The sequence below is a fragment of the Mobula hypostoma genome, chromosome 4, assembly GCF_963921235.1.
Source record: "Mobula hypostoma chromosome 4, sMobHyp1.1, whole genome shotgun sequence".
Taxonomy (NCBI): Eukaryota; Metazoa; Chordata; class Chondrichthyes; order Myliobatiformes; family Myliobatidae; genus Mobula; species Mobula hypostoma.
The window spans coordinates 110085288-110097245 of record NC_086100.1 but is presented as its reverse complement, the minus strand read 5'-3'; the positions used below and the strand labels follow the sequence as shown (position 1 = coordinate 110097245).

At 41.4% G+C, this 11958-nt stretch overlaps 1 protein-coding gene across 3 annotated transcripts in view; it reads left to right on the top strand.

The window, feature by feature from the left end:
- Nucleotides 1-1962: 1962 nt before the first annotated feature.
- elovl6 (ELOVL fatty acid elongase 6) overlaps nt 1963-11958 on the top strand; it is a 106956-nt gene continuing 96960 nt past the window's right edge. Inside the window, exons 1-2 of one of the 3 annotated variants that reach the window (XM_063046356.1) lie at nt 1963-2239; nt 3200-3260. In XM_063046356.1, coding sequence (XP_062902426.1) covers nt 2182-2239; nt 3200-3260 — 119 coding nt within the window. In that variant the 5' untranslated portion in view covers nt 1963-2181. Of the gene's footprint in view, nt 2240-2705; nt 2845-3199; nt 3261-11958 lie in introns of those variants that run through there. The other 2 variants (XM_063046357.1, XM_063046363.1) reach the window with 2 other exon arrangements.

Sequence of the window (11958 nt, the reverse complement as noted above, 5' to 3'; positions counted from 1 at the left end):
TGTGTTTTATATTTGTAAGTAATTTAGATAACTTTGTAGAGCTTTTGGTATGCTGGCCTTTATAAATCAGAGCATTGAGTATAGGAGTTGGGATGTAATGTTGAAATTGTACAAGGCATTGGCAAGGCCAAATTTGGAGTATTGTGTACAGTTCTGGTCACCAAATTATAGGAAAGATGTCAACAAAATAGAGGGAGTACAGAGAAGAATTATTAGAATGCTGCCTGGGTTTCAGCACCTGAGTTACAGAGAAAGGTTGAACAAGTTAGGTCTTTATTCTTTGGAGCGTAGAAGGTTGAGGGGGGACTTGATAGAGGTATTTAAAATTATGAGGGGGATAGATAGAGTTGATGTGGATAGGCTTTTGACATTAAGAGCAAGGGAGATTCAAGCAGGATATGAGTTGAGAGTCAGGGGGCAAAAGTTTAGGGGTAACATGAGGGGGAACTTCTTTACTCAGAGAGTGGTGGCTGTGTGGAACGAGCTTCCAGCAGAAGTGGTAGAGGCAGGTTCGATATTGTCATTTAAAGTAAAATTGGATAGGTATATGGACAGGAAAGGAATGGAGGGTTATGGGCTGAGTGCAGGTCGGTGGGACTAGGTGAGAGTAAGCATTCGGCACTGACTAGAAGGGCCGAGATAGACTGTTTCTGTGCTGTAATTGTTGTATGGTTATATGATTTCCTCTAGGTGCTTCAGTTTCCTCCCACAGTGCAAAGCCGCACCAGGTAGAAGGTTAATTTGGTCATTGTAAATTGTCCTGTGACAGTTAGACTAGGGTTCGATGGGCAGCATGGCTTGTTGGGCCAGAAGGGCCTGTTCTGTGTTGTATCTCTAAATAAGATGCTTAAAATTATCCAAACTGCTACTGTATATAACAATAGAGGTCCCAGTACTGGTTCCTGTGATACTCTGCTAGTCACAATTTTCCATTCACGAAAACAACTTCCCACCATCGCTGTCTGCCATCTATTGCCAAGATAACTTTGGATCTATTTTGCCCAACTTGCCCATGGAACCTAACCTTTCGGACCACTCTTCCCTGTTGGACCTCTTCTAAGGCCTCTCAGAGTTTCATGCAACTATATTAATCACATTGACTTCATCAAAAACATTTTGTTACCTCTTCAAATTGATCTAACAGGAACTTCCACTAACAAAGCCATGCTGACTATCTTTAAATAATCCCAGCCTTTCCAAATGCAGGACATTCCTGTCACTCATTACGTTTACCAATAACTTCCCAATTATTAACAATAGACTCTTAAATCTGTAATTGCCAGGCTTGTCTCTGCTGCCCTTCCAGAAAGGGTACCATATTGGTTGTCCTCCAGTCATCTGCTCTTCATCTTTGGCCAGAAAAGATCCCCGTCACCCACAGCCAGCCCTCTTCTCATTGCTACCATCAAGGAGGTGGTACAGTAGCCTGAAGACACACACTCAACATTTCAGGAACAGTTTCTTCCCCTTCGTCTTTGGATTTCTGAATGAGCAATAAAACCATATATATATATATTTCTTACTGTTTTAATAGTATTTTTATTATGTATTGCAAAGTTAGGTGTTTTGATTGTTTGGTTATGATGTTTATATTTTCAAAATATTTCACTGTCTGTACAGCACTTTGGAAATTCTCTGATACTGCCAGAGGTGTTCATAAATAAAGAGCTTCTCATTGACGAAGAGGTAGCAAAGTATTAGTATTGCTAGGTTCAGAAATTTGGAAGGAGGTAGTGTTTTGAACTGTTATATTTGGGGACAATATTGAATCTTTAACTTCAATCCATAAACTCTGGTTTAAATATTTCAATTGTAATTCAAACATTAACAGAACAGAGACGGGTTCATGTTCATATTGCCTGGAGAATTTTTTTTTAAAGAGAGCAGTGCAGCGAAGGGAGAGAGTGGGGAAAAGCCCCACAGAAACGTGCTGTGGTAGGCGGGCGCTGAGGATGGGCGGGCGCTGCGCTGCCTGGTGAGTGAGTGAGTGAGTGAGGAGTGGGAAGAGGAGGAAGTGAATGCAGGCCGGCGGGGCGAGCGCGCCGTTCTAACGCTGTCAATCAATCACGACGGCGGCGGCGGCGGCGGCAGACCAGACCAGCGGAGAAGTTCCTCACACTGCCGGCGCTGGGCAGAAACGCGACTCGACCTCAAGCATGTCAGTGCTGGCGCTGCAGGAATATGAATTCGAGAGGCAATTCAACGAGAGAGAAGCCATTCAGTGGATGCAGGAAAACTGGTGAGCCGATGTTTTGTACAAGTCTTGCTTGCAGACAGATGGGCTGGCATCCCACCCGGCTCCAACACCCCCACCCCACGGCATTTTGAGATAACATCCGATTTGTGTTTTATTTTTTACTTTGTGTAGGTTTTAACAATGGTTCAGCTACTGCAAATTTAAAGTTCCCTCTATCTTTGTATTATGAAAGGGTCCACCTACTTCTGGACGCACTTGTGCCGGCTACTTCCCCCTCTGGCTTTCATCAGTTTAATTCCCCTCTTTCTGGACCGCTTCTCATTTTTCGCTGGGGGGGGCATCCACCAAACAACATCAGATCGCGCTATCAGTCGTATGCTGAGTGATTATAGATGCGATCTCGGGTTTAAATCTTCTTGAAGTAGACGAGGGTTTATTGTGTCATCCCCCAGCCCAATTCTCACGGGGCATTCTTGCAATCCAATTATTTTTGGGGAAAAGCTCCTTGAGCAGACATTGAAGCACGTGCAGACAGCCCGGCGCGAACCGCCCCTACCTGCCAGATCCATTTTCTGTGGGAACACGGCAGAACTGGAGCACGAACGCGACTTTGCATTAAATAATAGAGGCTCGGGCGCTTACAGTAGGTACGTGCTCATACCGAGTGTGTGTGTATGTATAAAAGGACTTCGCGTGCCCTGGTGTTCAGGTCGCTATTTGTATTCGGACTGTGTGTGTGAGAGGATGGAAGCCCAGTCATTGCTGACGTTGGGTTTGTATATGGGTTCTTCCTCTTCACACGGCCAGAGCGGTCCAGTGATGCAATTCTCCATCGACCCCCGTCCCCCCGCCGCGATTTCGATCGGCTCCTACCCTCAGCAAACGTCGCACAAGCCGAGGCGGCCTCGATTATCCGATGGGAAATTTCATATTGCTCCGTAAGAGTTGCCGTGTGTGAAGCTTCGAGTAATCCCCCCCTCCTCTTTTCCCTTTGAATTCTAGTTTCAAAAAAGCTGCAGCTTCAGCCTGTTTCCACTGAAGTGATTATCATACTACATTTTGTGTAAGTGGATTGACAAAATTTACCTTTCAAACTAAACTATCACTGCACCTTTTCACTAAAATTCGAGGACTCTTATGTGATCCAATATCTTACAGGTGTAGAAGTACCCCTTTTACGTGTTTTTTTTTGGTTTCTGTTAAAGTGGCATAGTCTAAAGGGGTAGTGCTTGCCGAGATGAGAATAAAGAGGCATTTACAGAGATGCACGCACCACGCCCAGATACTGATTTGTTTTTAAAAATATAAAATACCTCTGGAATTCTGTGCAACTGCTCCGTTAGTGTTATAGTTGTACAAAACCATTCAATAATCTGCATCCATCATTTGCATTGTGCTACCTTGTAGTTGTACAAATGCAAAAATCAGAACTCACTGCAAAAAGCAATTTGATTTGCAAACAACATTTTATTACCTTGTACTTCCCAATGTTTCTGGTGTATGTGAGAGCCTGTTGTTGCCAAAGCAGAGAAAGGATTTAAATTGTAAGGTAGGGTGGAGCTTGAGGAGCCTTGGAAGATGCTGCCGGGCCTGGAGGACCTGAGTTATAAGGAAAGATTAAATAGGTCAGGACTTTATTCATTGGAATGTAAAAGATTGAGAGGAGATTTGATAGAGGACTTCAATATTATGAGGGGTATATTTAGGGTAAATGCATACAGGCTTTTTACACTGAGGTTGTGTTAAGGGTGAAAGGTGAAAGGTTTAAGGGGAACATGAGGGGAACTTCTTCACTCAGGGTCTGCAGGGTGTGGAATCAGCTGCTAGTGCAATTGGTGCACGCAAGCTCGATTTCACTGTTCAAGAGAAGTTTAGTTATGTCGCTGGGTGGTAAGGGTATGGAGGGCTATGGTCCTGGTGCAGCTGGAAGGGAGTAGGCACAGTAAGTGGTTCGGCACAGACTAGATGGGCCGAAGGGCCTGTTTGCATGTAATACTGTATGACTATTCTGTCCACAGAATCAGTGGTTCCATTTCCTAAAGGGATTTGATATGAGGTAATGGGAGAGAACCAAACTAACATACCAATGATACAGTTGCTGCTGCCTCCTCGCTTCAGGGACCTGGGTGGCGTTTGTACCTTCTCCCTATCCCTCTGGGTTTCTTCCCTGTGCTTAGATTTCCTCCCATGTCCACAGATGGCTGGAAGACCAGTTGGCCACTGTAAAAGTTATCCCTCCATGTAGGTAATGAAGTAAACACATTCGTAGGGGAGTTTATAAGCATCAAGAATGTTTTGGGGATACATAGGAATATGAAGGGGAATTGACTTAGGGGATTGCTCTGCTTGGATCCTTTGGCCTTTTGTATAGCAATAGGTTCAGGTCAAACCAAGATGTAGAATCATAATTATAACATAAGTCCATACAGAAACCTCTGATTTTTGCTTTACAGCCAGTGATCATTGTTACTGCTAAGTAGAACTGTTAAAGTTATTTGTGTGTGTGTGATTGTAGTGTTACCCTAAAGGATAATGAAGCTTATCATGTTTGCCTGAATGAAGTATACACCACTTCCTAGGCTATTGGATTGCATGATCCAAACCTATTGTGCTTAAAATGAGCTGGGATGAATTTTAGGAAATTCTTTTAGGTAAGTACCTTGCCTTTGAACACATGCTGCATTTGAATTGTGAGCTAGTTACCATTGTTGGAGTGCTGTAGAAGTAGGCTTTGTCTTTTGGAAGAAATTAATATCTTCAATTTAAAAAAAATAGATTGATATCTGAGTGTTCTTGTGAGATTAGCAATCACACTTGAAGCCATGCAAATGCCATTCACTGATCCATATTATCTTGTAGAAACTGAAATCCTTGGCCTTGTTAACGTCTCCGTGACTTGCCCGTCATCATCTTTTGACTCATTCAGCTGTGCAGTTGTGCGAGAGCTCTGGTATGTCCCTGTCTTCTTTTGCCCCACCTGTGGCAACTGTGGTTGGGTGAAAGCATCTCTCTCACTTACTTGTTTTCAAATACTTCTCGATAACTATTTTCGACTGACACACTTTTGTCACCCTCCCCATTGTCTTTAACTTTGGCTCTGTATCAGATATTGCCATAGTCATATTTGGAGTAGTTTACTGTGTCAAAAGTTCTTTTAAAATGTAGGTTATCATAATTGAAGTAGGCTTTTTCCCTTTAAACTTTTTTTTCCACTTTCCATATATAGTGAACACTTGACTGGGTGTCGTATAGCAAAGAATACTTTTTGTGGTTTCACATATTCTAATATTGGAATTTAGTGAAGCTTTGTAATAAAATGTATAATGGTGTAAATAATTTTAAAAGACCAACTGTGGGATGGTTAGTCACACCTACAAAATAGATCTGCAAAGGCTTAAAATGCCTATAAAGTTGAAGGGAAAAGTAATTCAGTAAATGTAACATAGTATTTTAAATAACTTGGAATAAAATAAATTTTAATTCTTGAATGTATTTATTTGTGTATTTTTAGCCGGTGTTTTGTGATGAAATATGACTGCTATATAAATTATCTGAATTAAAAATAAATGCAGCTAGATAGAGGGAAAAAATCTACATGAAAGCAAAGTTTTTGGTTACTCAGTTTTGCTGCTAGTTTGCTTTAAGCTGTCAGAGCCATGTGCTTAGGAAGTTAGTGTTGCCCTGTTTAATATAGATCGACTGACCAATACTGATCATCTTATGATGTCTTCTGACAGAAAACTGGCCAATCAAAAGACAGGAGGCCTGCTCTGACTGCTTCCAGCTCATCTGCATGTGGTTACATCACTGGAGGCTAGTCTGATTTTTATATATATAAATGTCATCAGTCTGTGTTCAGTAAACTTTGCATACTCTTGCCCCAGTTTTACTGTCTCTAAATTAACTCTTTCACTACCAAATCAACTGAAGACTAACATTTCTAAATACAAATAAAGTAATATATCTACAGTACAATCTGGGAAATTATGTTTTTCTCTTGTGGCGTAAAGTAGAAATGAGGGATACATTTCATAGGTCCTGCATTTACGGAACTTGCTGGTTGAGTGTGAATCTGTAAAACTAATTGTTTAAACAGCCCACTTGCGCAAAACTTGAGCATTATCAACTACTGTTCCAGTTTGGCTGAAAATCCTGCCGAAGGGTCTCAGCCTGAAACGTCGACTGTTTCCTCTTTTCCATAGATGCTGCCAGGCCTGCTGAGTTCCTCCAGCATTTTGGGTGCGTAGCTCAGATTTCCAGCATCTACAGATTTTCTCTTGTTTGTGAGTAATTATTAGCTGTCATTATTGCAACAGTTCATGTATCCTTGTGATGGGAGGGCAGTGGAGGATACCTGTTTGGTGGAGGTAGGTAGGAGCTTCTCTCCTTGCTGCCAGCTGTTGAAAATTATGGGAAGGCATTCCTCGATGGTAGATTGAAGCCATTTTGATATAGGCTTGTCAAGAGGCGATCAGAATGTTCACTTTGAGTCTTGTTCCTCACGGGTAAATGGTCCAAAGAAATTGCCACAGTGCAAACTTTACCACATAGTTTATAATAATCTATAAATAAACTTATTTATACGTTTACCAATAAACTTGTAGAAATTGTTACAGAAGTAACAACAATGCTACCAGAGGAGGTGGAGGACATAGTTATGATAGCAATGTATGCGAGACATTTAGACCAATGCATGAAAAGGCAGGATTTACGGTTAGTATCAGGGCACATCTTGGGGTGGCAGGGGAGGGTGAGGGCCACGTTCCTGAGCGGCTGCGTGCTGTATGTTTTATTTATCGCTTAAAGGAACTGTAACTGTTTAATGATTTTTACAGTGGGGTTACTTTTTAAATTCCAGTATGATGTCTGTTGCACTTCATATATGAAAACGTGAACCAGTTGTTTCCTGCGGATCGAGGTTGCAATCATCTTATTTGGAATTATTTTTTGAGCCCTTGAGCTTCTCACTGTGGGGCAGCATATTTAAAGGATTTAAAAAAATTCATATTCTGGTTGTATCTGTCTCAGTATTTGTCACTCAGGATGGTTAGCAATTACAATTAGAATTTCATTAGAATTTCTTACGGCCGACTTGTATATGGAGACATTTTTTGAAGCTTCTACACTGAAACATGTTTCCCCATGGAGAAAGAACTTCACATAAAATTTTTGAAATGTTACTAGTATTATAGTTGTTAAATATCTTTGTAATAAGAGGGGAAAATATAGACTAACTCTCTAATCTCAGTGTGATGTACTTTGATGTAAGTTCTGCCAAATACTTGGGTGAGCAAGCTGTTTTTGACATGAGACAGCGTTGTCTAGTCTGGGGTGGGGTGGAGTGTGTTGTGTTCAAACAACCACCACATCTGACATCAGTATCTCCATCACCTCGAAGTAACAAACTTGAGCATATCTGTGTATGATTTCGTTTTTAGTCGCTTCCTAATGTCTTCTGTTTGTCTGTTCCATTATCAGCATCTGCATTTCTTTATTGAGTTCGACAGCTGAAGTGGCTTGCATTGAAGCCATTTTTATCATTCTGTTATCTCGCGCAGTTCCTTCTCCTGTAGTGTACTACTTTAGTAAAAGTGACTTTATTCTACAGAATTCACATCATAACACTTGACCTTTATTGGTTACCTCCCCCCTTGGCTTCAATGCGATCTTGTATCTCGGCATGTAACTCAATGCCGTTTAGTAGCAATGGCACCAGAACAGCTTGCTTCAGGAGCACAATACAAGTTAATCCTGAGATAAGATTTCTCCGGTGCCTTCACTTTAGCAAGTCTTCCTTCTGTAGAATTGACCTTGACCCCATACTTTGTGTTCACTTGGTACTCTGGATCAGACCCTGACTGTCCCTGCACAATCTATCTTCTGCACTTTGGACTGGCTTTCTTCTCTTGGTAGGAGGTGAAGAATTAGTGAAGTTTCATTTCTAGGCTTGTTGGAATGTGTTTATAATATTCTCAGTGCATATCCTGTTCTAGTGTCCGATTCTAGCTTATTTTGTAGTTAGCTGAATGCAGGGAGTAAACTTTTTCCTTACATAATCTTCTTAACTCAAATATTTATTTGTTTGATGACTGCTGCATCAATTAAAGCACACAGTACAGAGTCCTTGGCCCGGATTCACCTGGTATCATAATGTGAGGGGACTGATCCGCTGGCTCTGCTTCACCCATTTCTGCCTGTTGACTGAGGTCTTCTAGCAGATCGCACGGTTTGATTATGCTTTGCATTGCACTGCTGCTACATTACAGCAAATTTCACCATGTACGCTGGTGGTATTAAACCTGATTCTCATTCTCTGTATCGTCTAGAGGGCTCCTTCTGCATTTTAAATAGACACAATCATTGGGGATGTTGTACTTTTTCCAGAGGCTCCTTGGAAAAATGTAACATTCACTTCATAAATTTATAATTCTCCAGTTTCATAACCTAGCAGAAGTACGCTAAAGACGTTGAACTCTGAAAGTAAGATTCTCTAGAATAGCCTTTGTGAAGAGATGACCAGACTTGCTGGAAGCTTCTGTACTGACACTATAGATTCAAAACACTATCTGGTCACACACCACAATTCCTAAGGCTGTACTAAGCAAAATTTTGCATGTTGGGATGTAGGCACAGTATCAGAAATCAGTCAATATTTCCAACATCATTACAAGAGTTTGTACAGGGATTGGCGCAAAGTACTGCCTGGAAAATCATATTGACAGAGATTAGAACAGGCACATAGAGCCATAGAAAAGTACAGCACAGAAATAGGCCCTTTCTCCCATCTAGTGAACCATTTAAACTGCCTACTCCTGTCAACCTGCATCGAGTCCGTAGCCCTCCATACCTTTACCATCCATTTACCGATCCAAACTTCTCTTACAGGTTGAAATTGAGCTCACAGGCACCACTTGTGTTGCCAGCTCATTCTGCATCTTACGACCCTTTGAGTGAAGAAGTTTTCCCTCATGTTTTTCACCTTTCACTCTTAAAAATCTATCTCCCTGAGACGCCACTGTCATTGAATAATAGACTTGTATCCCAGATCCCTTTGTTCTACCACACTGAAGATTTCTGTCTTCTAACAGTGAAAACTTGTATTTTGGATGTTGGTTGACAAACATCACTGAAGTTTAGATTGAGAACTACCAAGAGTTAAAAAATTTTTATTTGTTGCTAATTTTGAGAAAAATTTTGAAAGGGCATCTAAAACTGTGATATTTATTCAACTTAATAATTGTGAGGACAAAGGTAGTCGGGGCATTCACTTTCTCCATTTCTGATGTATTCTGACTGGTGTCTGCATGCCTACACACAGCTTGCCAGGTCATCTTTGACAGCATACCCAAAGCTTAAGGGCAAGAGCAACAGGCCTGTATGTCAAGCTGTTCGGATATGGCCCAAGTCTGGGGGTGCTGGGGGGGAGGGGGAGCAGGAGAGAGAGTGACCGAAACTGAAGTGGGTCAAATAGGGCTGTTGACTAAAACTCTCAAATGGAAAACTAAATGCCATCACCGCGGCTGAAAGAATATCTAAACATAAAATGAATACCGCTTGTCTCCAGCGCTGGCTAACTCCAGAGTCCACTTTCTCAGACAAGCAGGCAGCGTAACATTGCTGCGCTTTGCTCAAGTCTCGGCAAGCACTACAACAAAAAGAAGGGAGTTAAATACCGCCACAATGAAATAATAATTAGCTGACACGTGCATATTCACGAGTGCAGTTGCCGAACCTGCTGCGCAGCCCACCTGTGGGGACACGTTGACCCTCCAGTGGAGTTAGTGATTGTGGTATCACCACCTGCTGTAGGATAGCCTAGCAGTTCGTACAATTACTTTACAACACCAGCGATCTCTGATCGGGTGTTGAGTCCCGAGGTGTCTTTAAGAAATTTGTATGTTCGCCCTGAGACGCAGTTTCCTCCATGTCCTCAGGTTTCTTCCCGTTTCCCAAAGCTGTACGATTGGAGTTGGAAAGTTATGGGCATGCTGTTTGGTATCGGAATCATGACAACACTTGTGGGCTGTCCCCAGCACAGTCCTTGGACTGTGTTGGTGTTGACGCATTTTACCGTATGTGACAAATTTTTTAAAAAGAGCTAATGGTTTTGTAGAAAAAAGGTCATCTTTGGTTTTGTAGTTTTCTGAGGCCTACACCATCCTGAGGTGAAAACATCACTGTCATTTCTTTACTACTGCAAGATTTAAAATTCTTGAAATCCCTGCCAAATAGGATTATGGAAGTTCGAGCACTGTTTGGACAGCAGATGTTCAAAGAAGCATTTCTTCACCACCTCTACCATTCTAAATATAATTAGAGTTGTGCAATAAATGCCGGCCTAGCCTCTATTTCCTGTTGTTACAGGGGAATGTTTTCAGAGCATAGAATTAACTAATTATATCACAGTCTCTATTAAGGAGTCTTTAGTTTTTAATTCCAACTTGATGTTGTTATGTCTATATGCAATTTTCCCTCTCATTCCTTTTCAAATCTCAGAATGTTTTCTCTGTGATGCTCTGGTCCATTTGTGCATCCCACTCCCTTTCTCGTTCAGCTTGCAAGGATGGTGCAGAGCGCTCTGTTGCCTGTCAGTTAGAATATTTTCCTGTTTTCTCCCATTATGATCTCTGCCTTTGGCCTCCTGGACTGTCCCAACAAAGCACAACTTAAAAACAACAAACAAACTGCTGAAGGTTCTTAGTGTCTCAAGCAACGTCTGTGGAGGCAAAGATATGTTTGGCACTTCAGCTTAATCCTGCTTTAAGGCTGAAATACCCTGGGGTATTTCAGGCAGGGTGTCCTGAAATGTTAACCATCCATTTGCCTCCACAAGGTGCTGCTTGACCTGCTGAGTTCCTCCATCAGTTCTGACTTTTGCTCTGATATCATCATTTGCACTCTCCCGTGTCTCCTAAGCTCATTGTAAGATTGAGCTGTAGATTCTCATTTTCGTAATTGGCCCTTGTAGAGCATCATCTACTTGTTTAGCACATAGAATCCACCAGTTTTGAGTTTACTAGTTTGAGATCATCAGCTTTTCTAATTCTGCAATTCCAGCGTTTGCATTCCTTTTATTCCTTTCTGATGTTACCAGCTTCATTCGCTCGAAATCCTTGTATCTTTTCTGGATGTAGTTTACCACCGTCCTTCTATCAGCATTGCTACCATTTTTTTGTCTCCATTCCCCAGCTCCAATTTATATTTCTTAACCTTTCCCAGTTCTGTAAGGTCAGTGATACATTTTTGTTCTGTCTACAGACAGTGCTAGATGAATTATTTCAGTATTCTGTTTCAATTTCAATTTTTGACATGCACAGTATTTGGTTTCAGGATTTAAAAAAATATATAGTTTTCTTTTTAGTACTGATTGGTCAACTGCTTATCACATGCCTTGTGGGCTTAGGTACATCATTCTGACTAATCTTTCAGTATTGGTATCAATCTTCCTCTGCTGTAACAACTACATGTGGTTACTCATGATGTTCCTTACCAGTTACAGATAAACTTAAATCCTAAACCTCTTACTCAAAGTTATCTCATCATTAATTTTGCTGCCTTTTCTCATGGTGCTTTTTCTTCCCTCCTAATGGTATAAGCCTCTCTTGCTTCAATGGTTAGTGAGTTTGCATCACAGTTGGTAGGATACTGTTCTGAAATCTGGGTCCAATACAGCCTGATCTCTGACTTTTACAAGAAAGAAATGACTGAAGTGTGTGGCTGGAGTGTTCACTGAGATCTTTAACTTCGAGCTTTGGCAGTCT